The sequence below is a fragment of the Pseudonaja textilis genome, chromosome 5 (genome assembly GCF_049901715.1).
Source record: "Pseudonaja textilis isolate UNSWEBS1 chromosome 5, rPseTex1.2, whole genome shotgun sequence".
In the NCBI taxonomy this organism is placed as follows: domain Eukaryota; kingdom Metazoa; phylum Chordata; class Lepidosauria; order Squamata; family Elapidae; genus Pseudonaja; species Pseudonaja textilis.
The window spans coordinates 18,995,842-19,010,759 of record NC_141994.1 but is presented as its reverse complement, the minus strand read 5'-3'; the positions used below and the strand labels follow the sequence as shown (position 1 = coordinate 19,010,759).

The following is a 14,918-nucleotide window of genomic DNA, read 5'->3' as shown; positions in this document are numbered from 1 at the left end:
GTGGGAGTGGGAGTGTGGCTCCGGTGGCTGTGGAAGAAACGGGGGAAGGGCACGGTCTGACTGGGCTTTCAGAGGAAGACCCAGGGCCACCCCCTCTTTATCCTAGGGGCACACAGAGAGGAACGGGGAAGGGAGCAACGTGGCTTATGGGAGAGGAAAAGGCCCTGATCCCTTTCATTAGTTTTACCTGGGAGAACAGGATATAAGTGGGGCATTTTAAATAAGCTCTTTGCTGGAAGCAAAACTTGCTTTATCTTGGTCGAGGCTTATCTGGGTTTTGTTGTCTTCCCAACTGTGGTTGCTGCGTTATCTTGTGGAAGTCTGCAATTTATTATCCTGGCTTGCTGTGTTAATGACTCCAGTGTGGTTTGTGTTGGGTTTTTTTTATTTCTAATAATTTTTACTTTTGGTTTGGACTGCATTTACTTTCTTCATAGACTGTTTGTTGGAAGAGTTTGATATCATGTCGAGGATAATTGGACATTGAGGCCCAAGTTGGAGGCATTAAAGGGAATTTATTCTACTTTTGTGACTGTTCTTTTTGTGTCACGCCCCATGTCATCACAGTATATAATAAAAAAAAGCCCAAGCAAACAGGTGGTTGAGATATAAAATACCATCTGTGAATGCTCTTTCAGGACAGCACCCCTGTTCCCAAGATAATGGTGGCTGTTCTCATATCTGCATTATAAAAAGTGATGGAACTACACGTTGCTCCTGTCCCATGCATCTAGTCCTGCTTGAAGATGAACTTTCCTGCGGAGGTAAGACTTTTTTTTTTTAAAGGTAGTCTTGATTTAGGTAGAAATAGGTGCAGTGGCTCCGTGGCTTAATGATGCTGGAGATGGTCTCAGCACCAGCGGTTCGAGCCCAAGCACTGCGTGGCAGGATGAGCTCCTGTCGACTCACCTCAGTTTCTGTCCAGCTAACAATTCGAAAACACCTTCTGTGCAAGTTGATAGATGGGTCCCACTTCAGTGGGGAGATGAGCTGGTGCTCTGTGTGGGCAGGCAAATCCCTGGCGGCTCTGAACCTTCCCACTTGCGAGGCAGCTCTGCAAAAGGTTGGAAGCCTTGGGTGATGCTGCAGGAAGAGCCACATGTCTCATCCTCCTGTGGCACCCTTTGGGAAGTGCGCAAGCGTGTCCTATAATAGGGCTGGTACCCTTAGCAAGCCCAGCTACTACTATGTAATAGCATTGTGGTCTCCTGGCTACTGTAACAATGCCATATGTTAATAGCAATAACACTGAGATTTATATACCGCTTCACAATGCCTTTTACAGCCTTCTCTAAGCGGTTTACAGAGTCAGCATATTGCTTTGACTCAGTCTTCCATCCTTCCAAGGTGGGTAAAATGAGGACTCAGATTGTTGGGGGCAATAGGCTGACAGTAACTGCTTAGAGCGGGCTGTAAAGCACCGTGAAGCGGTATATAAGTCTAAGCGCTATTGCTATTGTACGTTGATGTACAACTAGGGCTCCTAGAGTCATTGATCATGGGCAGAGAGAGTTCAATCCGTGCATGTTTCCAGCAAGTCCCAGTTTTCCAGATATGTAACTCCCGCTTGGGCAGAGATACTTTTTCACTGTATTCAGGCAGCTACTTCGCTTATTCTTTTGGTTGCATCTGAAAGTAGAGGGTTATTTCTCCCCCCCCCCTCTCCCCGCCAGAGCCTCCAACTTGCTCCCCGCAGCAGTTCACCTGTTACACAGGAGAGATTGACTGCATCCCTGTGGCCTGGCGTTGTGATGGGTTCACGGAGTGTGAAGATGCCAGTGATGAGAAGAACTGCCCCTTGTGCTCCGACTCTCAGTTCCAGTGTGAGAGCGGTCAGTGTATTGATGCCGCCCTGCTGTGCAACGGAGAACCAAATTGTCAGGATAACTCCGACGAAAAGAAATGTGAAGGTATCCCGCGTTCCTGAGCAAAGTAGGAATTGTTACAACTTTCGACCACAGTTGAGACCAAAATTCCCATGGCTAAGCAAGACAGCCATTAAGTCAGTTTTGCCCCCAACTTTGTTGCCACAGTTGTAAAGTGGATCACAGGAGTGTTAAATGAGTGACACAGTTGTTAAGTGAATCTGGCTTTCCCCTTTGATTTTGCTTGTCAGAAGGTCGCAAAAGGGGATCGCGTGACTCTGGGGTACTGCAACCATCATTAATGTGAGTCAGTTGCCAAGCATCCAAATATAAATCATGTGACCGTGGGGATGCTACAACAGTCGTAATTGGGAAAAATGGTCGTAAATCACTTTTTTCAGTGCTGTTGTAACTTGGAACGGCCACTAAGTGAACTGTTGTAAGTTGAGGACTGTCTGTAATTGCAGGGTTCAATTATGGTTGTAAGTTAAGGACTAGTTGTAGTTGGCAGTTTTGTCCACTGGGGGGAGTTGTTGTGCATTTGTGGCCAGCGACTCCGTTTTTCTTTTTATTTTTTGTTCCTTGGCAATGCAATTCCGGCATTGTTTGCAATGCTGGTGTTAGCCTAAGCCGTGTAACTTACTGTGAGGCCCAATTTCACCCTGAATAAGCCATCCGCCCCTTTTGAAATTCTTTGTTAATCTAGTTTACATGTTTAGTTTCTCCAGATCATGGCTTTGAAAGTGTACCTTTCATTATACACTTCCCTGGGAAAATTTTACCATAAAGAGCGAGCTGCAAATTTTAAAATAAGGTATATATAATAATAAAGGCGATCCAAGATAAGGAATGGTTGTTTCTGTTCAGTCTAAAACGTTCACTGATGCGGTTAGGTGTCTTATGTTTTTTTTTTTGTTGAATACCTAACTTGCCATTTTAAAGATTTTTCTTGTCCATTAATGACGGATTTGTTTTCCGTCCTCCAGCGCCTTGTTTAACTGACCAGTTCCGGTGTGCGAGTGGTCAGTGCATTGGGAAAAACAAGAAATGCGATCACAACCTAGATTGTAATGACAATTCAGATGAACAGGGCTGCTGTAAGTATACCCATATGTTTTCTTTATGTTTTTATTTTTTGTTGTGTTTCATTGTCTTTAATTTTGTTGTAATCTGCAGGGAATCAGAATTATTCAGCAGCATGCAAAAATAAGTAAATGATAAAATTTGCTGCTGTGTGCAACTAAACATGATTGTGTTTGGTTTGATTTGTACTGTTGATGTTACCTAATTTGGGTAATGACACACCTGCAAGAAAATAACCAAGGGAGAGTGAGAGCACCAAGGACCCCACAGTTTGATTTGTTCTCTGTAATTTTGCTTTAATTTGTATATCATGGGGAAGGCTGCTCATGTGTGAAGATACTCAGCTTTACAAAAATTCAGTTTTTCTGTCAAGTATCAATATAGTAAAATAGGCCAGTTATTTCATAATATTTCCCTCTTTCCATATAATTATAATTACAATCTATATTGACAGTTTCCTAGTATGATTTGATTGCTTATTGTACCCTATGACTATCATTAAGTGTTGTAACTTATGATTCTTGACTCCTGACGAATGTATCTTATCTTTTATGTACACTGAGAGGATTTGCACAAAGACAAATTGGCCAAGACAGAATTCTATTCTATTCCATTCTATTCAATTCTATTCTAATTGGGCAAATTTTAGAACACATTAGAATAGAAATAGAAATGATAGGGTAGGATAGGATAGGATAGCAATAGCACTTACATGCAGCTTCACAGTGCTTTACAAGCCCTCTCTAAGCAGTTTACAGAGTCAGCCTGTTGCCCCCAACAATTTGGATCCTTATTTTACCCACCTCGGAAGAATGGAAGGCTGAGTCAACCTTGAGCCGGTCAGGATCAAACTCCAAGCTGTGGGCAGAGTTAGCCTGCATTCTAACCACTGCGCCACCATGAATAGGACAGGACAGGACAGAATAGAATAATACTATACTAATATTAATACTAATATCATACTATACTGTACTAATGCTATACTATACTAATACTAAACTAATACTATGCTAATACTGTGCTGTGCTAAACTATACTTTATTTATTTTTTCTGGTACATAAACCGTCAGTGTACATAAAAATGACAGAATAATAACAATCATACTAATGATGCCCACTAGAGAAGATTGTAGAAAAGATGCAAAGGATAATAAGTTAAACAGCCATACTAATGGGTAAATATACATAGACATAAGACATTATGTGGCACAGTGGTTAGAGTGCAGTACTGCAGGCTACTTCTGCTGACTGACTGCAATTTGGCAGTTTGAATCTCACCAGGCGCAAGGTAGACTCAGCCTTCCTTCCGTCCGAGGTCGGTAAAATGAGGACCTAGATTGTTGAGGGGCAATTGACTCTGTAAACCACTTAGAGAGGGCTGTAAAGCAGTATAAAAGTAAGTGCTGTTGGTATTAAGGAATAGAGAAGTTTTACAGAGCTGTGATCTTGTCTTAAGTCTGATTTTTCTCCTTCCTTTTAGACACAACCGAAGAACCAGCCCCACCAGCCACCAATACAATCGGCTCCATCATAGGTGTGATCCTTACGGTTTTTGTCGTTGGTGCTATGTACTTCGTTTGTCAGAGAGTGCTGTGCCCACGCATGAAAGGAGATGGAGAAACAATGACCAATGACTACGTTGTCCACGGACCGTCTTCTGTGCCTCTGGGTTATGTGCCTCACCCAAGCTCCCTTTCCGGATCTCTTCCAGGTCAGATTTATACTTCCTCTCTTCTTCCTCGAGAGATAGGCCCGTGAACATGGGCTGACATGACTCAACCAGGTTTTTTTAACAACCTTTTTCACTGCTTGGAAAATGATTCAGAAAACAATAGTAGGCGCTTTAAAGTAGACTTGGCAACCTGGTGCACAGGTACTACACCAGGAAAGCAATGATGCGACAACTCACCCAGGAAATCGTAGAGCAAATAAATATTTCAAACATCTTGCAATGCTTGAGTTGAGCCGGACTCTTGATAACTTCATATGATGCATCCTTTTATTAATCTTTATCCTGCCTGAAGGGTTGCCTTTCTCCACTTATCTTTTTCCTGTTAAAAAAATACTAACACTCTTTTAGAGTGGTTTGACATACAAACCTCCACTTACAACAATAATAGAGCCTGGCATTTCTGTTCTATGTCATGACAGTCATTAGTTGAGACACACACATGCAACAACTCAATTTACAACATTTTTTGTGATGGTCATTAAGCAAACACATCAGCCGTTAAGCAAAGTCACTGTCCACGAAGGGCAGGGTGTGAGCTAACCATTGGAACTTCGAATCAAAATGGTCATAAGTACCTTTTGGGGGATCTGTTGTAACTTCCATTGCTAAGTGACCGGTCATAAGTTGAGGACTACCTTGTGGGTGCGCATCAAAAGATGTCCAAAATCTATCTGGGAGGAGTAGCAGTGCAAGTAGTAGCTGGTTATCTGCCAAATTTTTGCACAGATAATGTACACCTACTCCAGCCGTTTTCATTTTTGTTGAGAATTTATTATGGCCACTGATAGCATTGCAATAGCTGTAAGAGTTGATTCTAAGTTTTTCACCATCATTCTTCAAGCAATATGCAAAATTGTAAACAGTGACTAAAAGAGCTCAGGGATTATCTGTCCATCAATCTCTGGAATGGAGGGAAGGCCGATCCAACCGTGTCCACCCTGGTTTCAGGTGGAAATGAAATATTGGACCGAAGAAAAGAGGTAGGCAATCTCCTAGCGAAAGGGACCAACCACAACCATAGGCTACAGAGCCGTGATATAATCCTGATAATCATAATGCCAGGGCTGCCTTGGTTAACTGGAAAGGAAATTAAAGCAAGATCATTTTTGTGGAGAAATCCAACAGGCCTTTTGCTTGTTAAGAAAATGTCCAACGTGGCTGGGAATCTTGTAAAAAGGGTGCAGATTTGTGACTTGCATTTGGGAAGGCGAAAGTGTAATTGCATCTCTTCTTTAGTGTGTAAGATTAGAGGGGAGGGCAAACAGATTCTTCAGTCACATCTTTTTTGTGGTCTCAAGTTGTCTCCTTCCCCAGAATGCCCCCATTGGTCCTGGGAAATACATCTTCAGAATGGCCTCTGGGTCACTGTGATCATAAAGTAAACAGGACACCTGTTAAATTAGGTTGGACGTGAGGCTTAACTACGTATCTCTTCCTCTTAAGTCTTTAACTGAATTCCCTTGGTTTTCTTTAGGAATGTCCCGCGGTAAATCTGTGATCAGTTCACTTAGCATCATGGCAGGAAGCAGCGGCCCACCGTATGACCGAGCTCACGTCACTGGGGCGTCTTCCAGCAGCTCCTCCAGCATCAAAGGAACCTACTTCCCTCCAGTAAGAGGCTTTTTTAAAAATCTAAATCTGAAAGATTGATTATCAGCCCAAACTGAAGCAATTCAGTAAAGTTGATGGAACCATATAAATAACACGGGAGAAAATGTGAGCTTAAGTTTGCATGAAAAGTTGGGATTAACCATGTTGCCCTAGACCACTTCCCTTTATTGGCAGCATTTTATGATGAAGGGCACATTCTTCATTATTTATATTCTTTCTTTCCTTCCTTCTTCCTTCCTTCCTCCCTCCCTCCCTATTTCCTTCCTTCCTCCTCTCCCTTCCTTCCTTCCTTCCTATTTCCTTCTTCCCTTCCTCCTTCCTTATTTCCTTCCTCTCTCCCCTCCCTCCTCCCTTCTTCCTTCCCTATTTCTTTAGTCGCTTGCTTGCTTACTCTTCCCAGACCATTAGAATACACGGTCAAATTTTAGATTACAGAAATCCAAACCTGAACCAATTAACAATGAACAAAGGGCACCAATCAAAGATCTTAGCGGAAACTTAACAATTGTTTTTCCTGGCTTCCCAGTTCAGTCTTGCAGAAGGAAGACTGTGACCTCTTGGTCAGAAAAACCACTAAAAGGCCTTTTGGTACTTTCCACTTTGGTTTGGGTGGTTGTGCCGAGAAAGTTACCCCAAATGTGAAATCCAAAATATATCTTGTTTATATACTCTTTTCAAAAGTTCAAATCAGAGTATTTACTTAAAATTTCAGGAATAAGGGGAGAATTCTTAAGCATCCTTGTGGGAAGGACGCTGTGATACTGATTGTTATGGCATCTATTGATCATTGTGGGAACTCCAGGGTGATTGTGGAGATCCAGTGGAGTAATTGAATGGAATCCTGGCTAATCTAAAAGGTTTAATTTGTATATTGATGGAAGATTTTTGGCTGTGGTGAACAAAATACTCTACTGGTCAGTTTAAATTTTATTTATGAAGAATATGTGCTTCTCACATCTAGATTTAAATGTGATAAGCAAAAAGAAAATACCTCTCCAAAAGCAGCACTGTAGTATATATGAGTCAACTTCAGTTTGGTGTTCAGTGCGGATGCCTTCCTGGTGTGGAGAAAAATATTTCCTTGGAACAAATACGCTGCTTCTCTAGAAGCTGACACTCCTTCTATGCTCCCTTTAAAGATTTTGAACCCTCCTCCATCACCAGCAACAGAGGATTCCCGCTACACAATGGAATTTGGTTATTCGTCCAACAGTCCTTCGACGCACAGATCGTACAGGTAAGGCCGCATGTCCCCAGCCTGAATTTTGTGCTGCTTGCCCGATAGGTTCAGGACATTTTCTGCCAGCGATGTGTGTTGCATCTGGAGAAAAGAAGGAGCCAGGCTCTCTGTAGAAGGCACGAAATTCTTCTGTCTTGATTGCTGGTTCAGCAACCATGAAAATAGGAAGCAGTTTTTGGAAGCCTGCTTGATGGAGGACATACATGGAGCCACCTTCCATCTCATATAAGAGCCCCCCATTCTGTAAGAGGAAGTTGATCCAAAAATCATGTCCTCCTTGAATGTCTACAGAGATTCTCAGTCATCCGGGTCATGGTTGTCCCAAAGGTGCTTTTTTTTTTTTTTTTCAAGAGGTAGCCGGACTTTCTGGTTTTCCTCTGAAGACATTTCGCTTCTCCTCCAAGAAGCTTCTTTGGTTCCCCACCATCCAGTCAGAGCCGAAGAAGCTTCCTGGAGGAGAAGCGAAACGTCCTCAAAGAAAAACCAGAAAGTCCAGTTGCCTCTTGAGAAAAAAGCACCTTTGGGACATGTCCTACTTCCTTGGTGATGGCAACAGATGACAACGTCACATGGCTCGAGAAGACCTTTGGCTGTTTTCGGGTGTTGATGCTCACACGCCTCTTAATGTTTTCTCCCCAGTTACAGGCCGTACAGCTACCGCCATTTTGCCCCTCCCACAACCCCGTGCAGCACCGACGTCTGTGACAGCGACTACGCGCCCAGCCGTCGAGTGATGGTCATGGGGGGCAAAGGCTATGCCAGCGACCTCAACTACGATTCGGAGCCCACGCCACCACCACCAACCCCACGCAGCCAGTACTTGTCCGCCGAGGAGAACTATGAGAGCTGCCCGCCCTCCCCATACACAGAGCGGAGCTACACGCACCACCTCTACCCACCGCCACCTTCTCCTTGTACCGATTCCTCGTGAGGGAAGCCCCCCGCCCTTCAACCGCGTCCAGCTCAGCTGTGTAAATAGTGTCACTTGCCCTTGTTGAGGACATGGGGGGCAGAGTCTCTATGTACAGTTAAAATATTTGACCTGGGGAGGTTGCCTTTTGTAGAATGGGGAGAGGGAGGGAACAAAGAGGTTATTTATATATTTTTCCTAAAACAGAAATTGCTGCTTTGTGACATAAGAAAAAAATTTTTTTAAAGAAGTTTGTATACAAAGTTTTTTTTAATTATTATTTTTCCAAATGGAACCCAAGAAGATGCCTTAAATCCGTGAAGGGACTGAGCACGTAAGGAAACGGAAGGACCCAGAGACGATGATGTTCGATGAGCCAAATATCAAAAAAAAGAAAGACAAAGAAGAAGGAAGTGGGTTTTTTTTTTCAAAGAGGAAGGAAAAAAAACAAAGAAAAAAATGAAAGGACCTGCGCCACAAAGCATCATTTAAAAATATCTGCAAAGAGCTGAGTAACTTAATGTTTTTTATTCTGACAGGTGAGCAATTAAATTAAGCTTGAGGAAAGCCGTTGAGATAGCGCGGTACACCAAGAACTTGGTTTTCTACAAAAACGGAGCGGTCGGGGCACTCAATTCATGCTCACCCACGCTTCTGAGCACTACCTGGAACTCCCACCCCTGAAATTGGTCCCAGATGTTCTATGTTACCAGCTCTTTGTCCCTATTTTGAAGTTCCATCATTGTGTTGCATGTGGTTTTGTCCCCAGGCTGTAGAAACGTCTTGTAGTTGGATCCAAAGTAGACAAAGATGCTTGAGATCTGGACAGGGGGCACCTCCCCTACCTCCTAACAATTCCTTCAGGAAACGGTGCCTTTTCCTGGACTTGGGGAGCAGCCACCGAGTCCCAGAAAAACACACATTTGAGTTAAGGAGCCCTGGGAACAACCTGACTGCACCCTATTGGACTCAGCCGCGTGCTCCCCTGAGCCTGCGGGGACCCCGTTGCAAGCCCAGGAAAACGTGTGGCTTCTTATGAAGCAGCCATCCAGTGAGGAGAAAGTGCCCTAGCTAGGCCACGCACACACCCCTTCCCTGACACAAGATGCAAGATTGGGAAAGTCATCCATTTCAGTGAGGAGGGATTGGCGTGTTCTCTTCTTCTTCCAAAAATTGTGGGATTTTGCTTCTGTTGCCAATATTTTCCTTTTTGTTGCTAACAGGAGAGGGAGCAGATAATACCATTGGGGGTCTCTGCTTCTTCCTTACTTGCGTAGAATCCCAGGGTCTGAGTCCTTGGTGAACAGGCTCTTTGTGAGTGAGTGAGTGTGTGTGTGTGAGAGAGAGAGAGAGAGAAAGAGAGAAATGGGTGTATGCGAGAAATGATTTTCATTTCTTTCTGCCAGTACAATCGGATTAGTTCTCCTACCACGTCATTGGTGTTTTCAGACCAGAGACAAGGGTAATTACCTCTGAAAAACTTCCCTCCCAGCTTTTCAGTAGGCTTCAGTGCCCCAAAAGAGGAGCCCTATTTTTTTTTTATTTAAATCACACAAAGAGTAAAACACATAGGTGGCATATTTATGAAAGTGAACGTTGGCTTCTTAGTTTAATGTAAAAGAGAACATGTACTCTTGCAGTTCGTTCAGTGATTCTACATGCACTGAATCGCCACGTGCAGCTTTGTATTTTAAATCGTGCTATTATTTCCCACCATCCCCTTTAATCAAGAAACTTACAAACACTCCTTTTTTTTTGGTCGGTCTGGCTGCATCCTTGATTGGAAATGCTGCTTCTCACTTGGAGTTAGCCAGAGTTTGCAGCGTGTGACCTCAACCTGCCGCTTCCTGCTATCTGGCAGAACTTCCATCCTTAAGCCTGAACCACTGTGAATGCCCGTTTTTGAACCTCCTCTTTGTCAAAATATTTCTCAGCTCTTTTAATTTTTTTTTTTAACTTGGTAATATTAAAAAAAAAGGTTGCTCAGTTGTCTTCGTTTTACATTACTGAAAAAAATGTGAGAAACACTCCAATGTTACCGGTTTTCAGCTATTTTTGTAAAGCAGACAGGGAGCCGCTGAAACTTTTATTAAGGATGCTCTGAATTGCAAACTTTGGGACTGAAGAACATGCAGAGGTTTTAAACAGTCCCTGGAAGATAAGATTGACCTCACTTTGATAACCTTTATCAGATTTTGGGGCACAAGTCGTTTATAAATACAGAGTACTGTAACTAAGTGTTCTCATTGCTGTATTGATTAGGGATATGTGGACTTTCAAAAACCATATATATATAGAATTATATGACGTTGACTTGACTCGCATCAAGGATCTCCAAAACTTGTTTAATGGCTTTGTGACTCAGAAGTTGCCTCCGTTAGAGGCAAAGGATTCCCAAGGTTTACCTCCTGTTGGGATGGTGCCATGCAAATGTAACGAAACAGTATCTTCCTTAAAGGCTTGATTTGCCTGTAAATAGGCAAATAACTAGGTTTCCTCCTGTTCTCCGTAATTTCTTGTTTCTCGCAATAACAATTTCATCCCAGCAGGGAAACGTAAGCTGCAGAGCCCAATAACAGAACCATTCCAATACTAGAGATACAAATAGGTCAGACCTGAATTGTTGGGTTCTTGATGTTTTCCTCAGGCTGGGACATACCCTCAGCGGGCAGCCAAGCTCAGAAAACTTGGTAGATTAATCCTCAGACTTTTAAGAAAGGCAGGCATCAAGATGCACTGAAAAAGAGGCCTACTAACCCTTTGCGGCCACCATAATGAATTTGATTAGTCTGGTCATATCAAAGGCTATAAAAGTAGTATACTTTTGCAGCCACCTTTGCAGATAATGTGTCTTGGTGTGGCTGTGCGTGTGTCTCCTCATTTATTGCCACTCCTTGAAAATCTTCAATAGGCCACAATTTTAGTTGCGTATCAGATGTGTGATAGCTGCAGGTCCATAGGCAAGGAAAGTTGTGGTACCTTATTTCAACATTTTGCACCTCCTCATATTCTCTCGCATTCTAAAAAGTGATTAGTTTGCTTCGGTGAAGACATAAAGCGAGGACAACTAGTTTTAGGAAGCTTTGGTTGGTTTTAAAATGCTCTTTCTTAAAATCACACACACACACACACACACACACACACACACACACACGGGACACTTTCTGCAACAATTAACAAAAAAAACTAAATGTTTAAAAAAACACTTCGAATTATTATTTTTAATTGCTTTAAGTAAAAATGACCTGTAAAAATCCACGGAAGCATGCTTAACAACATTGCTGCATTTTACTTAAGGGGTTTAAATGTGTGAAATACTTTTAAAGTATAAAAGGAGTAATCAAAACAGCTTGACCAGTGGTTAAATCTTTATAAAGGAATGGATTTTATTTTTTTTTATAAATGGAAAATGGAATGTTTCAGCCCGTGTCCCAAACATAGGCAGGTTAGGAAGTTTAATTCATAATCAAATCTATTAAGAAATACCTCATAGGAATTATCAAGTGTGTTCTGATTCATCCAGTTTTGTGCTGAATGAGGCTACAAAGGAGGATTTGTGTTTTACATTGATAGATGAGTTAAAGGTCCTGGTTAATTTGATCCCAGGGCCCACTTTTTATATTGCAAATATTTTCAACCAAGGCTGTCCATGGAAAACGGCTGTTTAAAAAATTCCCTTTTTAACACCAAAATTAAACAAACTAAGAAAGGAAGACCAGACTCCTCCCTGTCCCCAACCCCAAATGAAAATGAAGTCTGGTCTTCCTGTTCAATTGTGCCATTTTTTAAAAAAAAAAAACAATTTGGGGGAAACGGTGAAAAAACTCTGAGCAAAGAGACTGCTGGGAGCTGAAGCAAAACTTGTCTTTAAATCAGGGTTGGGCAACTATGGCCCCTAAATAACTTGTGGACTTCAACTCCCAGAATTCTCCATGCTGGCTCAGGAATTCTGGGAGTTGAAGTCCAGAAAGGGACTACAGTTACCCACCCCTGCTCTATGTGAAGGATCCTGTGCTGCTTTTTAACCTTTGAATGTTCTTGCTTTGTTTTTGTAACTTTTAAACTTTGTCACTGTCGTCTTCTTTTTTTAAACCCAAATAATACGTTCATAAATGTCTGTATGATTGGTGCTTTGCAAGGATATATGATGACGACCAACATTTGGTCAGCCCAGTTCACTCGAATCGCTAATGTTTGTACTGTAAAATAAAAGAATGTTTTACTTGCAAGCTGTACATAACTCTTGTATAAAGATCCTCATCCTTTTTTTTCACTTATTATTACCATAAATGGAGTTGTAATAAATAAATTGATTTTTTTAATAATACATTTGGTCCGAAAATCTATTCAGTGCATCGATGGCTTAAGAGATCCAGGCTAATAAATGGAAAAAGTAAGGTATAGCAGTTAAATTAGGTCTCTGTGTAATGGCATTAAGGTAGTCCTCCTGTGATGACTGAAATTGAGTGGCAATTACGCTAATAGGTGGTGATAGCTGTAAAGCGTGACCAAATCTGATTTTACAACCTTTTACAGGTGACTCTTATTGTTGAAAAGGCCATTTTTATCCCTCTGGTTGTCTGATATAGGATATTTATTAATATGAAGCTTTATAACTTGTGTTTTTTTAAATAATTTTATTGTGTGCCACCCACTTTGGGCGAAGAGGCAACTCTATAAATTTGATAAATAAAACCAATAGCTCTAAGAAAAGCTAATATCAACCGACTTAAGTATCAGAGAAAAGGCAAACCTTTTGCTGGTTCGCTGTCCTATGTTTGTTAGAGACTTAAGATATTAAAGCCAGGTTGGTCCTAACAGGAAGTTTAACTCCCATCTATTACACAGCAGAATCCCAGAGGTCAGGATGGGCTGCTGGAGGATAGAAGTGAGTTCGGTTTGCTTGGTTCCACTAAGCAAAATCTTTGCCAAAGCTGTTTAAAGAACAGCACCTATGAATTATGACCTGGCTGTATGAGAAGATTCGAAAGCTTTCTGTTCCAAAATGTTACTCTGAATTTAGCAGCACATTTCCATGTGTGCTAAGTATGCGGAGAATTGCATCTCACATAAATTATACTTGGTGGGATCAGATTTTGTGGCAACCGGTCTTGTTCCTAGGTAATTATTGTAATCAAGTAATATTCTCTCCTCTATTACTCAGTTCATTCAGTGAAGGGGTCTGAGAGAGACAAAATCTCTTGAAATGATCAGTGGCGGAAAGACTAGAAATGTGGCGGAACAGACAAATGCATTTGAAATGCAAAACACGCACTCACTGAGCCAGTAGTTGATGTTGTAGTCTGGGTTATCTTTTAGACTCTTAAACATTTTGCTAAGTAACATCAGTGCGGGAGACAGAAAAATTAGGGTTGTGTATGACAAATTTCAAATGTATATGTCTATCATGTCAGTGATACATGGTTAATGGAAAGGACTCTGGATTGCAGTGGAAGTTGGATACATGCGAATAATCATGTGTATAATAATTATTAATTTTTATTACATTTTGTAATATAGCATAAAATGCAAATAAAAAGGAGGAAAGCAAAAAGGGTGGGTTAGGGGGGAAAAGAAGAAAAACACTGATTTCTAACTTTTTTCAGCACAATAGAATAAAAATGGCAAAGTACAAGTTTTTTTAAAACATAATTTTTTTATTTTTTTATTTTAAAAAACATCTCTTTTGGCAAACAGTGTGGTTCCAGATTTTTGTATTTCAATACAAACATGACCATAGTTACATATTCATCTTATTCAATTTCATATCACATTATTACTTACTCTATTTTCCTTTAAATATTCTCAAATATTAATTTCATTATACCTATTTTATCCAGTTCCAGTTCATATCTTCTTAACTTACTTCATTTTTCTTAACATATTCTCATGTCTTGTTTTACAATATTATCTAAGATTCTTATTTCGTTTCTATATTCATTACACATATTGCTTTTATCTGTCACGTGCAATTTTATCATGTTATTCCATCCATTATTCGATAAATTTCATCCTTATTCTAAGCAAAGTACAAGTTTTACAGTAGGTGGCAGCACCAAAGCCAACTTCAACTGATTGCCAGAATTTAAACCAGATTAATCCTGGCATGCAGCAGAGTCTGGGGAACCGGAGAGACTAGCCTGGAAAAAAGAAACAAAGCTATTCCCATCTGCTGCTAAGAAAGCTGGATGTGATCAAGGGCTGAGCTCAGCTAAACAGCCATTTGTCTCTTATTCAGAAACGAATAAGCTGACTTTGGGGTTATTTTAAGGAAGTAACAGCATGTACTAAAATAAGACAATTGAGTCCTGTTGCTTAAAACAGGAAGCTGCACATGCTCAGCGAATGCAAACTCTGCAGAAAAAAGGACGGAGTCAGATACGCTGAAAATCTTTGGCGGCCCATGATGGTTTTTTTAAAAAAAACAAGGCAGCATGGAAAAAGGAGGATGGGCTTCCACATAGGTTTTTCTGCTTG

The 14,918-nt window shown here is 41.2% G+C and overlaps 1 protein-coding gene across 1 annotated transcript in view; it reads left to right on the top strand.

The window, feature by feature from the left end:
- The window catches only part of LRP6 (LDL receptor related protein 6), a 72,780-nt gene extending 60,012 nt beyond the window's left edge, over positions 1-12,768 (top strand). The window contains exons 17-23 of the mRNA XM_026702188.2: positions 639-764; positions 1,674-1,910; positions 2,852-2,962; positions 4,429-4,659; positions 6,155-6,291; positions 7,431-7,528; positions 8,171-12,768. Coding sequence (XP_026557973.1) covers positions 639-764; positions 1,674-1,910; positions 2,852-2,962; positions 4,429-4,659; positions 6,155-6,291; positions 7,431-7,528; positions 8,171-8,462 — 1,232 coding nt within the window. The 3' untranslated portion in view covers positions 8,463-12,768. The remainder of the gene's footprint in view (positions 1-638; positions 765-1,673; positions 1,911-2,851; positions 2,963-4,428; positions 4,660-6,154; positions 6,292-7,430; positions 7,529-8,170) is intronic.
- The last annotated feature ends 2,150 nt before the right edge of the window (positions 12,769-14,918 follow it).